Source organism: Triticum aestivum, chromosome 5B, assembly GCF_018294505.1.
Source record: "Triticum aestivum cultivar Chinese Spring chromosome 5B, IWGSC CS RefSeq v2.1, whole genome shotgun sequence".
Classification (NCBI taxonomy): domain Eukaryota; kingdom Viridiplantae; phylum Streptophyta; class Magnoliopsida; order Poales; family Poaceae; genus Triticum; species Triticum aestivum.
Window position 1 is genome coordinate 335324734 of NC_057807.1, and position 15023 is coordinate 335339756.

Here is a 15023-nt window from a genome sequence, read left to right on the forward strand (position 1 = left end):
AGTGGCGCGCGTACAGCGCGCCACTTGTCGCAACCTGGGAGAGTTGGAGTGATCTCCGCAAGAAATGCTCCTTAATTAGTGATTTCGTTATTTTGATATATTCACATAGCGAAGCTGAGTTGAGCTACAGATAAAAAATGCCCAAAATAAGTGCGGGTAACCAAACATACCTTGTTTTTTTTTTTTTTGTACAAACCAAACACACCTTGTTGGACTTGGCTTGCGGATATACGCATGTTCCTTAAGAACGGATTGTGCTACCGCATCCTTCGCCATCCGCACAACACGGTCATCGGCTACGAGAACCACAACAAGCTTGCCTGGGTGCAGCGCATGGTGCAGGTGGAGGATCCTGTTTAACCTTTTCTTTTCTGCGATCAGTGCTGGTTCTTCTGGTTGATCGCCGCGGTTCATGCCTGCCTGCAGACGACGGCGCCGGAGGAGACGGCCCTGGCGCTGAGCGTGATCTCGGACAACATCTCGGCGTCCACCACGCCGGCGTCGCTGTGCATCGCGCTGGGCTCGCTGATCGGCGCTTGGGTGAGCAGCAACACCTCGGAGCCGCTCACCGGCGCCGGCCAGCAGGCGACGGGGATGGCATCGGCCAAGTTCACGTCGCTGCTCGTCTGGTGGCCTCCTTCGCCTGCTTCATCCAGTCCGCGGGGCACTACGTGCACGCCAGCTTCCTCATGACCGCGCTGGGGTCGGACGCGCCGGCGAGCCACGTGCAGCGCGCGGTGATCCGGGGCGGCAACTTCTGGGCGCTGGGGCTCCGGGCGCTCTACTTCGCCACGGCGCTGCTCATGTGGGTGTTCGGCCCGGTGGCCATGCTCGCCTGCTCCGTGCTCACGGTGGTCGTGCTGCACCTGCTCGACACCAGCTCCATGCCGCTGCACCACCACCAGTTCGTCGACAGAACGAGCGGCACCAGGGGAGCCAGAGCGCCCACCGCTCCGAACCCGGGGCTTCATAGCGCGGTCCCGGTGTTCTCGCCGGCACCGTATCTCAGGTGACGGAGGAGAGAGTTTCTGGTGTATGATGTTCAAAGATTTCTTATCTTGGCTAAAATGAATATGAATCTATCTTGATTGATTTCTCAAGTCATTGCTTTCCACTTGATGGGGTTATCAGAGGCGACGTGGTTGCCATGTTTTTTTTAGCTAGAGTTGATGTCAACACTCCACATCATCTAAACTTCAGAAAATATTGGTTAAACCAGACAACTCCAGAGCATCGAAAGGATGTGACTAGGCTGTTGACAACCTCAGTAGAATCATGGTGCAAAGTATTTCAAACAACAATTTAAACCTCAGTAGGAACATTGTGCAAAGCATTTCAAACAAAAATCTAAACCTCAATAGGATCCTGTTGTAAAGCATTAAAAAAATGCTTTGATTTCCTTTGAAGCAATCTTGTTAGGTTGGTCATGCTGTGCTCATTGCATTTCACTGGTTCAATTTTGACAAAGAACATTGTATCGACACCCCTCATCAACCGTATTCCACCAACTTTAACAAATGCTATCATCTACAGTAGGTTATATTTGCATTAAACAACACAATAAATCATTGAAATAGCCATTCAAAATTTGCTACAACTAGACTGCAAACTATTCATTTGAAGACACCAACCATTGTCTGCATACCATCAGTTTCCAGGATCCAATACAATGAAATTTGCTGGTGTACTAGGAATTACCATAAGGTAAAAGAAAACATTCTAAGCCCACCTAACAGACTGTAGCAAATTTGCATTGCAATATGCAACATGATTCCATAGTTGCCAACAAGAACAAACTCTAGCTGTTTTTTACCCTCTATCTAGGTAGTTTGCTTACACACAAGAGCAAATAATGATGCTAGTTAACAAAGTCACATAATACCCTGCGAGAAAGTAAAATAAATGGAAGGGGTTGCCTCATCTTCATCTAAATAAGAGCTTTTCAACTATATATAAATCCAGAAAGTAAAATAAATAAGTACTTCCTTAAACAGCAGCATAGTGAATACTACAGGCATAAAATGGTAGCATATGAAAACATAGGGTGATAAGAAACATGGATCTTCAATGCAAATTCTGTACATCTGGGAAGGAAGATACACACAGTATAACCATGTAAACCTCATACTGGCTACCAGTTACAGATGTCATTTACCAAGTAGACATAACCTATTGTGATACAGAAGATACAGTATAATCTCTGAGTGCTACATAGTATACATCCATTCAGCAGGAAAGCCAAGAGAAGTAATGAACCATAGCTCCCTCCGATTACAACCTTTATCAGGCTAGGCTGCGCAGTGAAATGTTGAGAGGATTCTTGTGTCAATTGAGGTGGGACAATACAGCAGCAAAGAAACCATAAAAGGCAACCACAAAATCACTGACATTCCAAAGTTAGCATGGCCCCCCTTATCAACCTGGGGTTAAATCTTGATATCTAAACGAAATTCTTGGTGCACCGGTATAATCTCGCAAACAACCAGGTTAGGAGACAAAAATGATGTCATATTTGCAGTCACCCATATAATCAGGTGAGCATATGGTCCCTCTTCACAAGCAAAACGAATTTAGGATGAACAGCACCCTGCCTTTTTCACAGCAGAGACATCATCCTTGCCACCAACGTTGATGGTTTGTCCTCTCGGTGGAGCAGCAGGGTCATCGCCTATGTCGAGGGCCTTCTTGCTGACCACACGATAGATCTGAGTCAGAACCTCAGTGAAGGCGGTCTCGACGTTCATGGCCTCCAGTGCAGATGTTTCCATAAAGAAGGTGATTTCCCTCTCAGCGAAGGCCTTGGCATCGTCCACTGATACAGCCCTAAGGTGGCGTAGATCAGCTTTGTTGCCGACAAGCATGATGACAATGTTTGCATCTGTGTGATCCCGGAGCTCCTTCAACCACCTCTCCACATTCTCAAAGGTCACATGGCGTGTCACATCGTACACGACAAGCGCACCAACAGCCCCTCGATAGTATGCACTTGTAATTGCCCGATACCTACGGAGAAAGGAAAGAGAACACGTTAAAATCCATGCTACAGCAGAACCAAAATATCGAGAATTGATGTAGAAATTGTGCTTGTGAAACTGGTGTTAGGTTGAGAGCTGATTGAGTAAACCATGTTGGAACAGGTTATACAGAACAAATTCAGCAAAATCCCTACAGCAGAGTGCACATACTTGTCAAAGCCTCTGTGCACGTCAAGAGCAAGTATTTGTCTGTAAACATCAACTGAATAATCTATGCATGAACAAAGGAATATACTTAGCAGCAACATACTTTTTGGACAACAAGTAGGGGAATTAAATAATTGATCTATCGCTGGACAGCAGATAAGCAGCGTTTCCTTTAGAGCCAGGTTTGCAAATACATGGTGCTCGCATCCCTCTTACAGATGTTGCAGCTTGCACTATATCAGTTTTTTATATCCAAAAATGCAGGTGGACGATAGGATTTAAGTAACATCGGCTCACATATCTATACATCATTATCATATATGACAAAACAAACATCACTTGTTCCAATAATGATTTCACATACAATTTGCTGACAGCAACCAAAATATTGAGAATTGATGTAGGAATTATGCTGGTGAAACTGGCAACACACTGAGAGCTGATTGACTAAGCCATGTTAGGAAATGTCATACAGAACATTCTCGATAAAATCCCTAGAGCAGACTGAACATGTGGCCCTCCTTGCCACATCAAGTGCAACTATTTTTCTGTAAACATCAACAGAATAATCTATGCATGAGCAAAGGAATATCCTTAGCGGCGAGATGCTTTTTGGACAACAATTAGGGGAATTAAATAGTCGATCTATAGCTGGACAGCAGATAAGCAGCGTTTCATTTAGAGCCAGGATTGCAAATAGTACAAGGTGCTTGCATGCCTCTTACAGATGTTGCAGCTTGCACTATCACAGTTTTTTTTATATCCAATGCCAGGTGGACGATAGGATTTAAATAACATGGGCTCACATATCTACACATCATCATTATCAAATAGTAGTATGACCAAACAAACATCACGTATTCCAATAACGATTTCACATAGAATTTATTGACAGCGATGGTTTGAGAGAGTTAAATTAGAATATGGGTCTGGGCAATATAAAATGGTTTGTTCTTCCAGAGAGAACAAGGTACCCCTGATTTAGTAACATTTATTGGGACCAATGAAGATCGAGGATTGTACAGAACAACATGCATAAGGAAGGTCACCGTTGCCCTGTTTCTGCCCAATGTGAAATGTGATGCGATGAGAACTAGGAGAATGGGCATATAATAACAGAGTAAAATAAGTATTGTCATTCTTACTATGATACGCCATTTTCCGTTAATCGTGACTATGGTTGAGCAAGATGAACCTGCCAGCCTAGAATGGATCATTTGGTCGTGTTTTTCTTCTGTCTACCAAACAAACTCAACCAACAACAGATGTATACCTCTCCTGTCCTGCCGTGTCCCAGATCTGGGCCTTGACGACCTTGTCGTCGACCCGGATGCTCCTGGTGGCGAACTCGACGCCGATGGTGGACTTGGACTCGAGGCTGAACTCGTTGCGGGTGAAGCGGGAGAGGAGGTTGGACTTGCCGACCCCGGAGTCGCCGATGAGCACGACCTTGAAGAGGTAGTCGTAGTCGTCCTCCGCCCTGTAGGCCATGGCCGACCCGACCCGACCCGACGACGGCCCCCTTCCTTCCTGGCGGAGGCGGGTGGGGAGGCCGCGGCAGCGCTTCCTGGGGCGGTCGTCAAGGAAGGGAAGGGAAGGGAGAGGAGGAGCGGAGCGGGGGGCGCGCGGTGGCGTATATGAGAGGGCAGGGGCGAAGAGAGGTGGGGAGAACGTTGAGGAGAGGGAGCGCACGGAAAATAGAAAGGGGACGGGTGCGCGCCGCGCTGTCCCGTGTGTCGTCTCTCTCTCTCACGTTTCTTGTTGTTTGGCTCGCTGCCTTGCTGGCCGACGGGCGCTTGTTTTGCTAACCAACCACTCAACCAACACATGCGCCCGTAGGCGCCGCGAGCACATGATCTTCTTCCACCACTCCACATGAAGAAAACCTCGGCTTTTGTCAGCCAATTCCACCCCCCATGCGCAGCTGGGATCATGGCTGTCTGCGTTGTTTGCATGTCATTCACGTCCTTCCTCATGTGGAATGAGTGAGTGTCGATCACCCTCCCAAATGTTTGAAAAACACTGTTGGGACATTTTTCGTCATCCCACGGCGGTCGTGAAAATTGTTCGAACCGGTTCGGACGTTCCAAATCCTCAAACCGAAACCAAAGGAATAAGAGGTTTGTGGCCGTTTGGCGGACATCCGCCGCCTCGGGCTCCAACAACTCGAATCCACCAAAAACGCACACTTTCCGCACGTCCACTCACTCTCCGTGCCGCATTCACAACGGCACGGCAAACGAAAAGCCTACTCAAACCACACACATTAACCTGACGCTCCGCCTGCCTGGGCTATTTAACCGACCGACATCAACCCAAACCCTACCCCTCTGATCACCCTCTCTGACCATCCCAGCTCGTCCGTCGTCACAATGGCCAGGACCTCTCGTGGCAGGTGGAGGCGGCTGTCACCGCAACACTGCGCCGGAATGGTGACCAAGGTCCACGTCGCTGAGGCCCGGCGCCAGGCCCACATTCCAACGGGCCAAGCTCCGAACTTTCTAGAGCAGAGCTTAGACGACTCGCATATGGAGGAGGCCGGGGGAGGAGTAGTAGGCGCCCACATTGGTGTCCGGGTTCACCCTGTTGCACGAAGCAACACTACAACCGGATTCTGACGAAGGCGAAGGAGGAGAAACAAGTGCCACCGGTGTCCGTGTTCGGTATGTTGTAGGAGGAGCAGCGGTACAACCTATCGCTCGAGGAGCATCAGCTGGCGAAGAACTAGCTCTTGGCGGAGCGGTCGTCCACAGATGTCGCTGCAGCCATGGTCGTGGCGGACCCGGGCATCGTCGACCGTGCATAGCGCCTAAATCATCCACGGCGAGCGTGGCAGCTCCGTGTCAACAAGGCGGAGTGCAACCGCCTCTTGAACGTGCTGGAGGCGGAAGCCAATGACCCACCAGACCAACACGACAAAGTTGCCAACGCTGGCAGCTCCACCTTATTTTATTTAGGACATTTTGCTATGTAAAAGAAATTTGGAAAATGAGTGCAAAATCCGATGTCCTGGACATTTTGTCAAATGATCTCGATCCTTATCACTGTCTATGACATGTTCGAATGTGTTAGCAGACATTTGATGATGTTCGAACATGTTCGCGGACATTTGATGATGATCCGCACTGGAATTATCCTTAGAATGATGAATTGAGCATGGTCGGAATAAATTCTTCGCACTGTTGGCATACTGTTGTAGGGCACGGGCTAAAGTGCCCCGATTTGTCCTGATGTTCATGAATTGGAGGTGGCTACAGGGAAGAACTCGGAGAACACGAGGGAAAATCACAAGAGAAACACTCAAGAACAAGTCCAATCACACATCCACTAGACTAACGAACACATAAGATTCACAAGGTACATGAACAATCATAGGGAAAGATACAAGGTAGAGTTCATCCCAAATCCAAAAGGAGATGAGGTCTTGATGATTCACTTGGGAAATCCTTCTCCACAAGTGGAGGCCTTGTACTCCAATGGAGTCTTCTCTCGCAAGAGGAATCCCACAAGGGGAGATACATGAGCTAAGCTCTAATGTCTAGATATATTCTTAGCTATCCCTAAATGGTGGAGGAAGAGGAGTATATATAGCAGGGGCGTAATAGGTATTACATGGCAAAGCCGAACAGCCACACGCAGGAGGCCCCGTGCGCATGGGGTACCTAGAGACCCGGCGACTTAGCCCGTGCGCACGGGCTTTTACCGTGGGCACGGGGTCTCGTGTGCATAGGGTCCAAGGGCCCGTGCGCATGGGGTATCCTGAAGCTTGCAGTCAGCCTTTTCGTGGACGTCCGTCGACACATGTGGAACCTCGCCTTGTTCTTGACGGTTCCTTCTCCGCTTACAAGCTTCCCTCTTGGATGGTTTAGTGTTCCTTCGATGAATGTGTAGCTCCGCTCACACCTATTTCTGCAGACGAGAGAGAGGTCAAGTAGTATACCATCCTCAAAGGGCACAAGTGAACATGTGTAAAGGAGATGATTCACCTTAAAGTATGTGAAGTAGATGTGACACATGTCACTGTCATGGTGATGTCCGTAGGATGCTCTGCATCATCCCTTCCCTTGGGAAAGATCCGACCTCAGATCGAAAACCAAATCACCATGGGAAAGAGATGGCATCGCCATGTCGATGTGGGCGATCACCAAGCACTCATCATCTTGACACTCGAAATGGGCACTCTCCAATGTCGCACCATCTTGTGATTCCTTCAAAATGAGCAAGGACAACAAACAGTTGGAAAAACAAATGTGGTTAGCGTTAGTGCAAAACTAAGCATTCAAGAGGTGATTCATCCAACACGTGTCGTCATCAAGCATAGCATATGGTTTGACAAAGAAATGTGACATTGCATGTAAGGACATAAATTGTGCACATGTAAAGGCATCATGGAAGAAATCATGCAAAGGTGAGGTAAAGATGCTAATGTGTGTGACAAGTGAACAAGCATCTACCTTCATGTCATAGCAAGTATGTACAAAGTGCTCAACAAAAGTTCTATGGTAGCCATAGGAATCATTCACAACACCAAACATAATGAGATGTCTAAACACATGGGGCAATCCAAAGTGCAAGACATAACTAGCGTAATGTGCGTATGGTGTAGTGAATATAATATTGCACTCAACACAATGGAAAAGAGCCATTGTTCATCATGTGTGAGGCAATAAAGTCAAGCATGTGGCAAGCAATGGGGCATGGCATATGTGAAGAAATGACATGGTTGTAACCAAACATATGATAGGGGCAAATAATGAACAAGTTGGATGCAACACACAAGGCATATATGTCATGACACATGGTAATGTGTCAATCATGAGTGAAAACACTATCGCTAACATGTGTGCAATGTGTAATGGTGCAAGCAACACATGAAGTATGATCCATAATATCCATGCTCAAGAAGGATGTCACCTCAAAAGCGTCCCCTTGTGTGTCCTTCACAATGCCGAAGTAGTAGCAAATGTAGTGTAGAAGCATGTCGGTCGAAAGTGGCTCACTCTCAAGATCTCGAATGATCAACTCATGGGAAGTGAAAGTTGACACTAATTCGAACGATCCTACACATGCACACAACAAAACAAAGAACATATGTGCATGGCAGATAAACACATCATCCATTATGATGGTTCTCTTCTCTTGCACATAACCATTATAGGCAAAAGTGCATGAATAATATGATGCAATGATATTTTTGTTCATGGCACTAGGCATATGGTGCATAGAAGGAAGACAAGCATGATTCACATGAAAGATGGTACAAGCTCCAAACATATGGGAGAAAGCTATGGGGGCTATCTCATTAGCAAGACCAAAAGCATTGTTGTAGTCAATACATGGCAATTCATCTAGCATGAGAGAAGCAACATATTGAGTAATTGGATAATATTCAATAGCAGTCATGTGCAAAGCAAGGAAATGGATGCCATCAACCGAATGAAATGAGTAAGTATGAATCATTGGTGATGCAACATAAGCAAGCATATCAATCATGTCGTGCAAACTAGTAGTGTGAAGATGCAACATACTAGAGGAAATCATGGCAAGCATGTCATGTGGGCAAATAATAGGCATATGTAATGCACGAAACCAAAGCATGATCAAAGGATCATCATACGCATTGGGCACAAAGCAAACATGGCAATACAAAGCAATATCTCCACCAAACTTGCAAATGCACATATAAGTACTAGAATCAAGGATCATGTGAAATGCAAAGCATGGGTGACAAATGCATGACAAAGGCATAGGAATGAGCATAACATGCAAAGTGAACATGACAAGATGGACATAGAATATGTAATGGACAATAACCCATAACCATGTAAGGGCCATGTAGAAGAAATGCATGAATTCATTGAGCGATGAGGGTGGGTGGAGGGTAACCACTCCATGGTGGCGCATGTCTTCATTGCTCTCTAGAGCTCGTTTTGTCAACTCATGTGCTTGCAAAGGTGACGAGCAAGCATTGGTACCTACACAAAAAATAGGCAAACGGAAAAAAGTGTGTGGGTGGTAAATGTACACATCATCCATCATGATGTGTATGTGCATGTGAGATTTAGCACAAGATAAGCAATGCTCAAAGAAATTAGAGGCATGATAGAGAAATGTGTCATCCATCATGAAAGAATAGTTGTTATGTATAACATGTTGAGGATGCAAATTATATCAAGTGTGGCATAGCAAAATCATTTTCATTCATGGGATGCATATGGTGCACACAATCATGGGAATCATGCAATTCATAGGATGTAACAAAATCTCCTAATAGGTATGAGGAAACTATGGGGGTCTCCTCATGAGCAATAACGGAAACATAATATGGAGAAAATTGACAACATGGCAAACAATGCATGTCCGAAGCTAGGTGGTCATGGCATGGCATGTGAGATAAATGGTGCAAAGGGAGCATCTCAATATCATCACATGAAAAAAATGCCAATAACCATGAGCTTGTCATCTATGCCATATGTGCAAATTGGGTTTATATTAATGGCATGTGCATAGTTACTACGATGAGATTGCAAATAATACATATGATTGATTTCATGCATAGCATATGACAAATCAAGTGAATTGTCAAACATGATGTGACCGAGATAATTATCACAAGAAATCATATGCAACATGGCATCACAACTAATAGACTCCACATGGCAATCATCAAACTCATCATAAATGGGTAAATCATCGCATGAGGAAGTCGCACTAGCATGAAGCGTGTTAATAGGAGGATCGACATCATGCAAGCAATCAATATCAAGAATGTCCACTAGTGGGACAAGAGCATCAACTTGACCTATGTTACCTTTGTCACTCCACTCATGTGGTGTAGTGATGTGGCAAAGACCAAATTGTGGTCAACATCATCATCATGATGGAACCATGTGGGGGGTGCATCATATGCCACCATGGCCATCATTTTGTCCAAAGGAAGGACGAAGTCGTCGAGGATCCAGCCTCATCATATATGGGACCTAACACCAAATGAGAAGACACAATAGAGGTAGAGGTTAAGTCATTAGAAATCAAAATGGCCTCACATGCCATATCAACTACCTCACTCTCTCTATGTGGTGGTGGCTCACTCACTCCCTCTAGGTAGGTGCACTCAATGTCACATATGGTGGAGCCACTCAAATCACTCAAGTGGTGGTGGTAGTGGCTCTCCTCACATGCGAATTGGGACATCTCATCATATATGGGGCTAGTGGTGAAGTCACTCTCACTCTCAACATAGGTGCACAAGTCTTTCAACTCTTCACCATACGCCTCCTTGTTCGAAGGGAAAATCCCATGCTCAACCACCTCGTCGTCGTTGCCATGGATGAAGGCCGAAGATGGCACATCATCACTCTCGCTTCCGAAGATGGAAGCCTCATCCTTGCTTGTCACCATGTCGCTCGCCTCCAAATCATGGTCCTTGAGTTTCTCTGTAGTCATAGTCGCCGATGCACCATCTTCAAAAAGAGTTGTGGTAGACTCGGCATCGTCAATGCCACAAAGAGGAATGGTGGTGAAGTTGAACTTGGGAGCATTATCTTGGAGCTCGTCGGGCTTGGAAATCTTGGTGGTACGATCCTCATGCTCGCCGTCTTGGAGCGTGGTCATCTCAAAGTGTGCTCGGGGTCAAGTAGATTTGGCCTTCTTGGGTTCTTTTGTCGCCTTGAGAGCACCAATGCAGAGTTCATCGAGGGACTCGTAGTTGTTGGTGAAGAGAGTCTTGGCGATGTTGTTGTCCAATCCCATCCTGAAGTAGAAGTTCATCCAAATGGGGTCGTCCACACTGGCTCGTCGCAAGGCTTTCTTCATCTTCAAGAAGTACTCGTTGATGGACTTGTATCTTTATATGGTGTTCTCCAATTGGTGTTGAAGATGTTCCGTGTAGGCGGAAGGCACAAATTCTCGCTGCATAGCTTTCTTCATCTTGGTCCAACTCATGTTGAAGTTTCTTGAAGGTGTGTGAAGCCACAATACCAACGCGTAGTCGTGGAAGTTACTTGTGGTGCACTTCACTTCATCTTTGGAGGGGACTTGCTGTAGCTTGCGGTAGTCGTCCATCGTACCTCCCACTCGAGGTACTCTTCGGGGTCATGAGTCCTAAAGAATGGAATCTCGTCATCGTTGGCGAAGTCGTAGTAGCTTGTGGAAGTAGTGGACTTGAGCTCGTGGAGTAGGCGAAGATGTCGTACATCCAAAGGCGAAGATGCCTTGAAGTCACTTGGCGAAGATGCCAACATAGTCGAAGAAGCCGTAGTTTTGTGGTTGATGTCACGGTTCTGTATGGCCTGTGCACACGGGGGTGTAGAATACCATGTGCATAGGGTCCCGTGTGCACGGTGGTCGCTGGCCCGTGTGCACGGGGTTGGCAGAGAAGCCAACATGCTATTGTAAGGTTGATCTTCCGTTCTTGTGGCACGCCCTTGATGATCTTGAGCGGCCTGGTCTTGTCAGTGTTGATGCTCGTGTGTACTTGCTGGAGATGGTAGCTCAGAAGCATGTGCACTTGAGCGTCTTCTCGAAGATGAGGGAGACCTCTTGCGGTTGTTGATGAGGACCTTGAGCTCCTCCATGTGCTTGTCCGTCTTGGCATCGATGACGTTCTTAATGGCATCAAACTTGTCATTGTGTTTGTAGATCGGAGATGATTGATACGTCTTCGTCATATCTACTTTTCCTAATGCTTTTGCTCTTGTTTTGAACTCTGATTTGCATGATTTGGATGAAACTAACCCGGTCTGACGCTGTTTTCAACAGAACAACCATGGTATTGTTTTTTGTGCAAACCCCCTCCAGGTGCGCCCAGGTGGGTTGTGCCCACCTGGTGGCCCCGCAAACCCTGATTCCAACTCTATAAAACCCTATTTTTGGAGAAAAAATAGGGGCAAAGAATTATCACGTTTCACGAGATGGAGCTGTCGCCACCTCATGTTCTTCATCGGGAGGCCAGATCTGGAGTCTGTTTGGGGCTCTAGAGAGGGGGGTCTTTGATCTTCGTCACCACCAACCCTTCTCCATTACCAATTCCATGATGCTCCCCACCGGGAGTGAGTAATTTCTTCGTAGGCTCGTTGGTCGGTGAGGGAGTTGGATGAGATTCTTCATGTAATCGAGTTAGTTTTGTTAGGGCTTGATCCCTAGTATCCACTATGTTCCGAGATTGATGTTGCTATGATTATGCCATGCTTAATGCTTGTCACTAGGGCTCCAATGCCATGATTTCATATCTGAACCGTTTATGTTTTCACCATTATATCTATGTTCTAGATCCAATCTTTCTGGTCATATGCACCTGCTACGTGTTATGATCCGTAAACCCCGGGGTGACAGTATTTGGGATACTTTCCGGTGATGACCGTAGTTTGAGGAGTTCATGTATTCACTATGTGTTAATGCTTTGTTCCAGTTCTCTATTAAAGGGAGGCCTTAATATCCCGTAGTTTCCTTATGGACCCCGCTGCCACGGGAGGGTAGGACAAAATATGTCATGCAAGTTCTTTTTCGTAAGCACGTATGACTATTTACGGAATACATGCCTACATTATATTTATGAACTGGAGCTAGTGCCGTATCGCCCTAGGTTATGACTGTTATATGATGAATATCATCCAACGAATTCACCGATCCAATGCCTATGAGTTTTCCACATATTGCTCTTGCTAAGTTACTACTACTGCTGCTACTGTTCCAACTGCTACAAAATTATTGCTATCATTGTTACCGTTACTATTACTGTTACCACTGCTATCAAAACTACCATATTATTGTGCTACTGATCACTTTCCTATAGATATTTAATCTCCGGGTGTGGTTGCATTTACAACTCAACTACTAATACTTACAAATATTGCTTGGATCCCCTTGTGTCGAATCAATAAATTTGGGTTGAATACTCTACCCTCGAAAATTGTTGCGATCCCCTATACTTGTGGGTTATCAAGACCTTTTTTCTGGCGCCGTTGCCGGGGAGCATAGCTATATTTGTTGAGTCACTTGGGGTTATTACCTATTTATCACTATGAAGAATCTGAAGGATACCAAGACTAAGATTTTTCCCTCTAAGACGAGGGGAGGTAAGGAACTGCCATCTAGCTTCACACTTGGTTCACCTTGTATTTTGAGTAGACTTGCAACACCACCACATGTTGTTAATCCTTATATGTCGCAAGTTGTTGATGCTACTTCTATTATGAATGTTACTCATGATGATGCTAGTACCTTGCTTGATGATAATGTGCCACTAGGTGAATTTCTTGATGAACAACTTGCTAGAGCTAAAGTAAAAGAGAATGAAATTACCAAAACTGATGAAGTACTTGAAACTGAAAATCTTGAAACACCTGTTAGACCTAGTGCTCCTAGATATGAATTGCCTAAGGTATCTGAAGGTTATGTTATGGATGAGGAGATAGCTAGATAATTTCTTGCTTGTAATGATAGAGATTATCTAAAGAAATTATTGTGCAAACTGAAGGAAAAATCTTTGAATGCTAGAATGAAATGTGATCCTTAGTTTGCTACCTCACCTATCGTTGTTACTGATAAGGATTATGAATTCTTTGCCAACCCAGAGTTAATTACTTTGGTTGAATCCGGTCCTTTCCACGGTTACGAAACTAAAACTATAGTGGCACACCTTAATAAGCTAAATGATATAGCCACCCTTTTCGCTCATGATGATAAAATTCGCTACTATTATATTCTCAAATTGTTTCCATTCTCATTAAAGGGTGATGCTAAGACTTGGTATAACACTCTTGCTCCTGGTTGTGTGCGTAGTCCACGGGATATGATTTACTACTTCTTTGAAAAATACTTTCCTGGTCATAAGAAACAAGCTGCCTTACAGGAAATATTTAACTTTGTGCAAATTGAAGAAGAGAGTCTCCCACAAGCTTGGGGGAGGCTTCTCCAATTACTTAATGTTTTGCCTGATCATCCACTTAAGAAAAATGAAATACTTGATACCTTCTATAGTGGACTAAACGATACTTCTAGGGACTTCCTAGATAGTTGTGCTGGTTGTGTTTTTAGGGAATGGACTGTTGAACAAGCTAAGGAATTATTGAATAATATATTGAAAAATTATGATGATTGGACTCTTCCTGAACCAGCGCCTAAACCCACTCCAAAGAAGAGGGCCTTATATCTCAGTCCTGAAGATATGCAAGAAGCAAAGAAAAGCATGAAGGAAAAATGTATTAAAGCAGATGATGTTAAAAATTTACCCCCTATTGAAGAAATACACGGACTTGACACACCACTACCAAAGGTGGTAGAGGTGAACTCTTTAATGAAATTTGATGAAGGTGATGACGATGCCATGGACCTAGGGTAGGTTCATAGGCCTGACCTATACGCCCTACCCAAAGTCACTACCCTAGAATCAAGGACATTCAAAGTATAGCAAGAGATATTGACTAAAGTAACCATGGAGTGCAATCCACTCGACCAGTTACCCCACTCGGATACCCCCAACTTCACTCAACAAAGATGAAGTCATTCGACCATACAAGAAACCACTCGGAGTACAGAAGACCTAGAGTCACTTAGGATGGCAATGGTCAGGCGTTCACACCGTAGTCTTAAAGATCATTAATAGCACTTTATAGCTGGCGTTACAAGTAACGCCCTATCTTAATGTACATTGAACCTTGTAACGGGACGGCTGGGGTCCTGGCGCACTCTATATAAGCCACCCCCTCCACTGGGACAAGGGTTCGCACCCCTTGTAACACACACTCATATTCTAGTCGACCGCCTCAGGGCACCGAGACGTAGGGCTTTTACCTCCTCTGAGAGGGGACTGAACTCGTAAACTCGTGTGTACAACCTCTC

The 15023-nt window shown here is 45.4% G+C and overlaps 1 protein-coding gene, 1 long non-coding RNA gene and 1 pseudogene across 2 annotated transcripts; 1 reads left to right on the top strand and 2 right to left on the bottom strand.

The window, feature by feature from the left end:
- The first annotated feature begins 138 nt into the window (after nucleotides 1–138).
- On the top strand, nucleotides 139–1100 carry LOC123116075 (uncharacterized; annotated as a pseudogene).
- Nucleotides 1101–2045: 945 nt separating this feature from the next.
- On the bottom strand, nucleotides 2046–4894 carry LOC123111724 (ras-related protein RABA1f). Its single transcript, XM_044532574.1, has 2 exons — nucleotides 4456–4894; nucleotides 2046–3003 (listed from the first exon to the last, which is right to left on the bottom strand). Exons 1-2 carry the CDS (start codon nucleotides 4671–4673, stop codon nucleotides 2571–2573), a joined length of 651 nt encoding a protein of 216 aa, XP_044388509.1. The 5' UTR covers nucleotides 4674–4894; the 3' UTR covers nucleotides 2046–2570.
- Nucleotides 4036–4386, bottom strand: LOC123111725 (uncharacterized). The gene is made up of 2 exons (XR_006454676.1): nucleotides 4328–4386; nucleotides 4036–4244 (listed from the first exon to the last, which is right to left on the bottom strand). It is a non-coding gene; the product is annotated as an uncharacterized lncRNA (long non-coding RNA).
- Nucleotides 4895–15023: the final 10129 nt, after the last annotated feature.

What these genes read in the sequence shown, in the direction of transcription:
- LOC123111724 (XM_044532574.1), bottom strand. Translation starts at nt 4,673, where the DNA reads ATGGCCTACAGGGCGGAGGACGACTACGACTACCTCTTCAAGGTCGTG. An exon ending in GACACGGCAGGACAGGAGAG is followed by an intron (nt 3,004 to 4,455) that starts GTATACATCTGT and finishes CTTTCTCCGTAG; the next exon opens with GTATCGGGCAATTACAAGTG.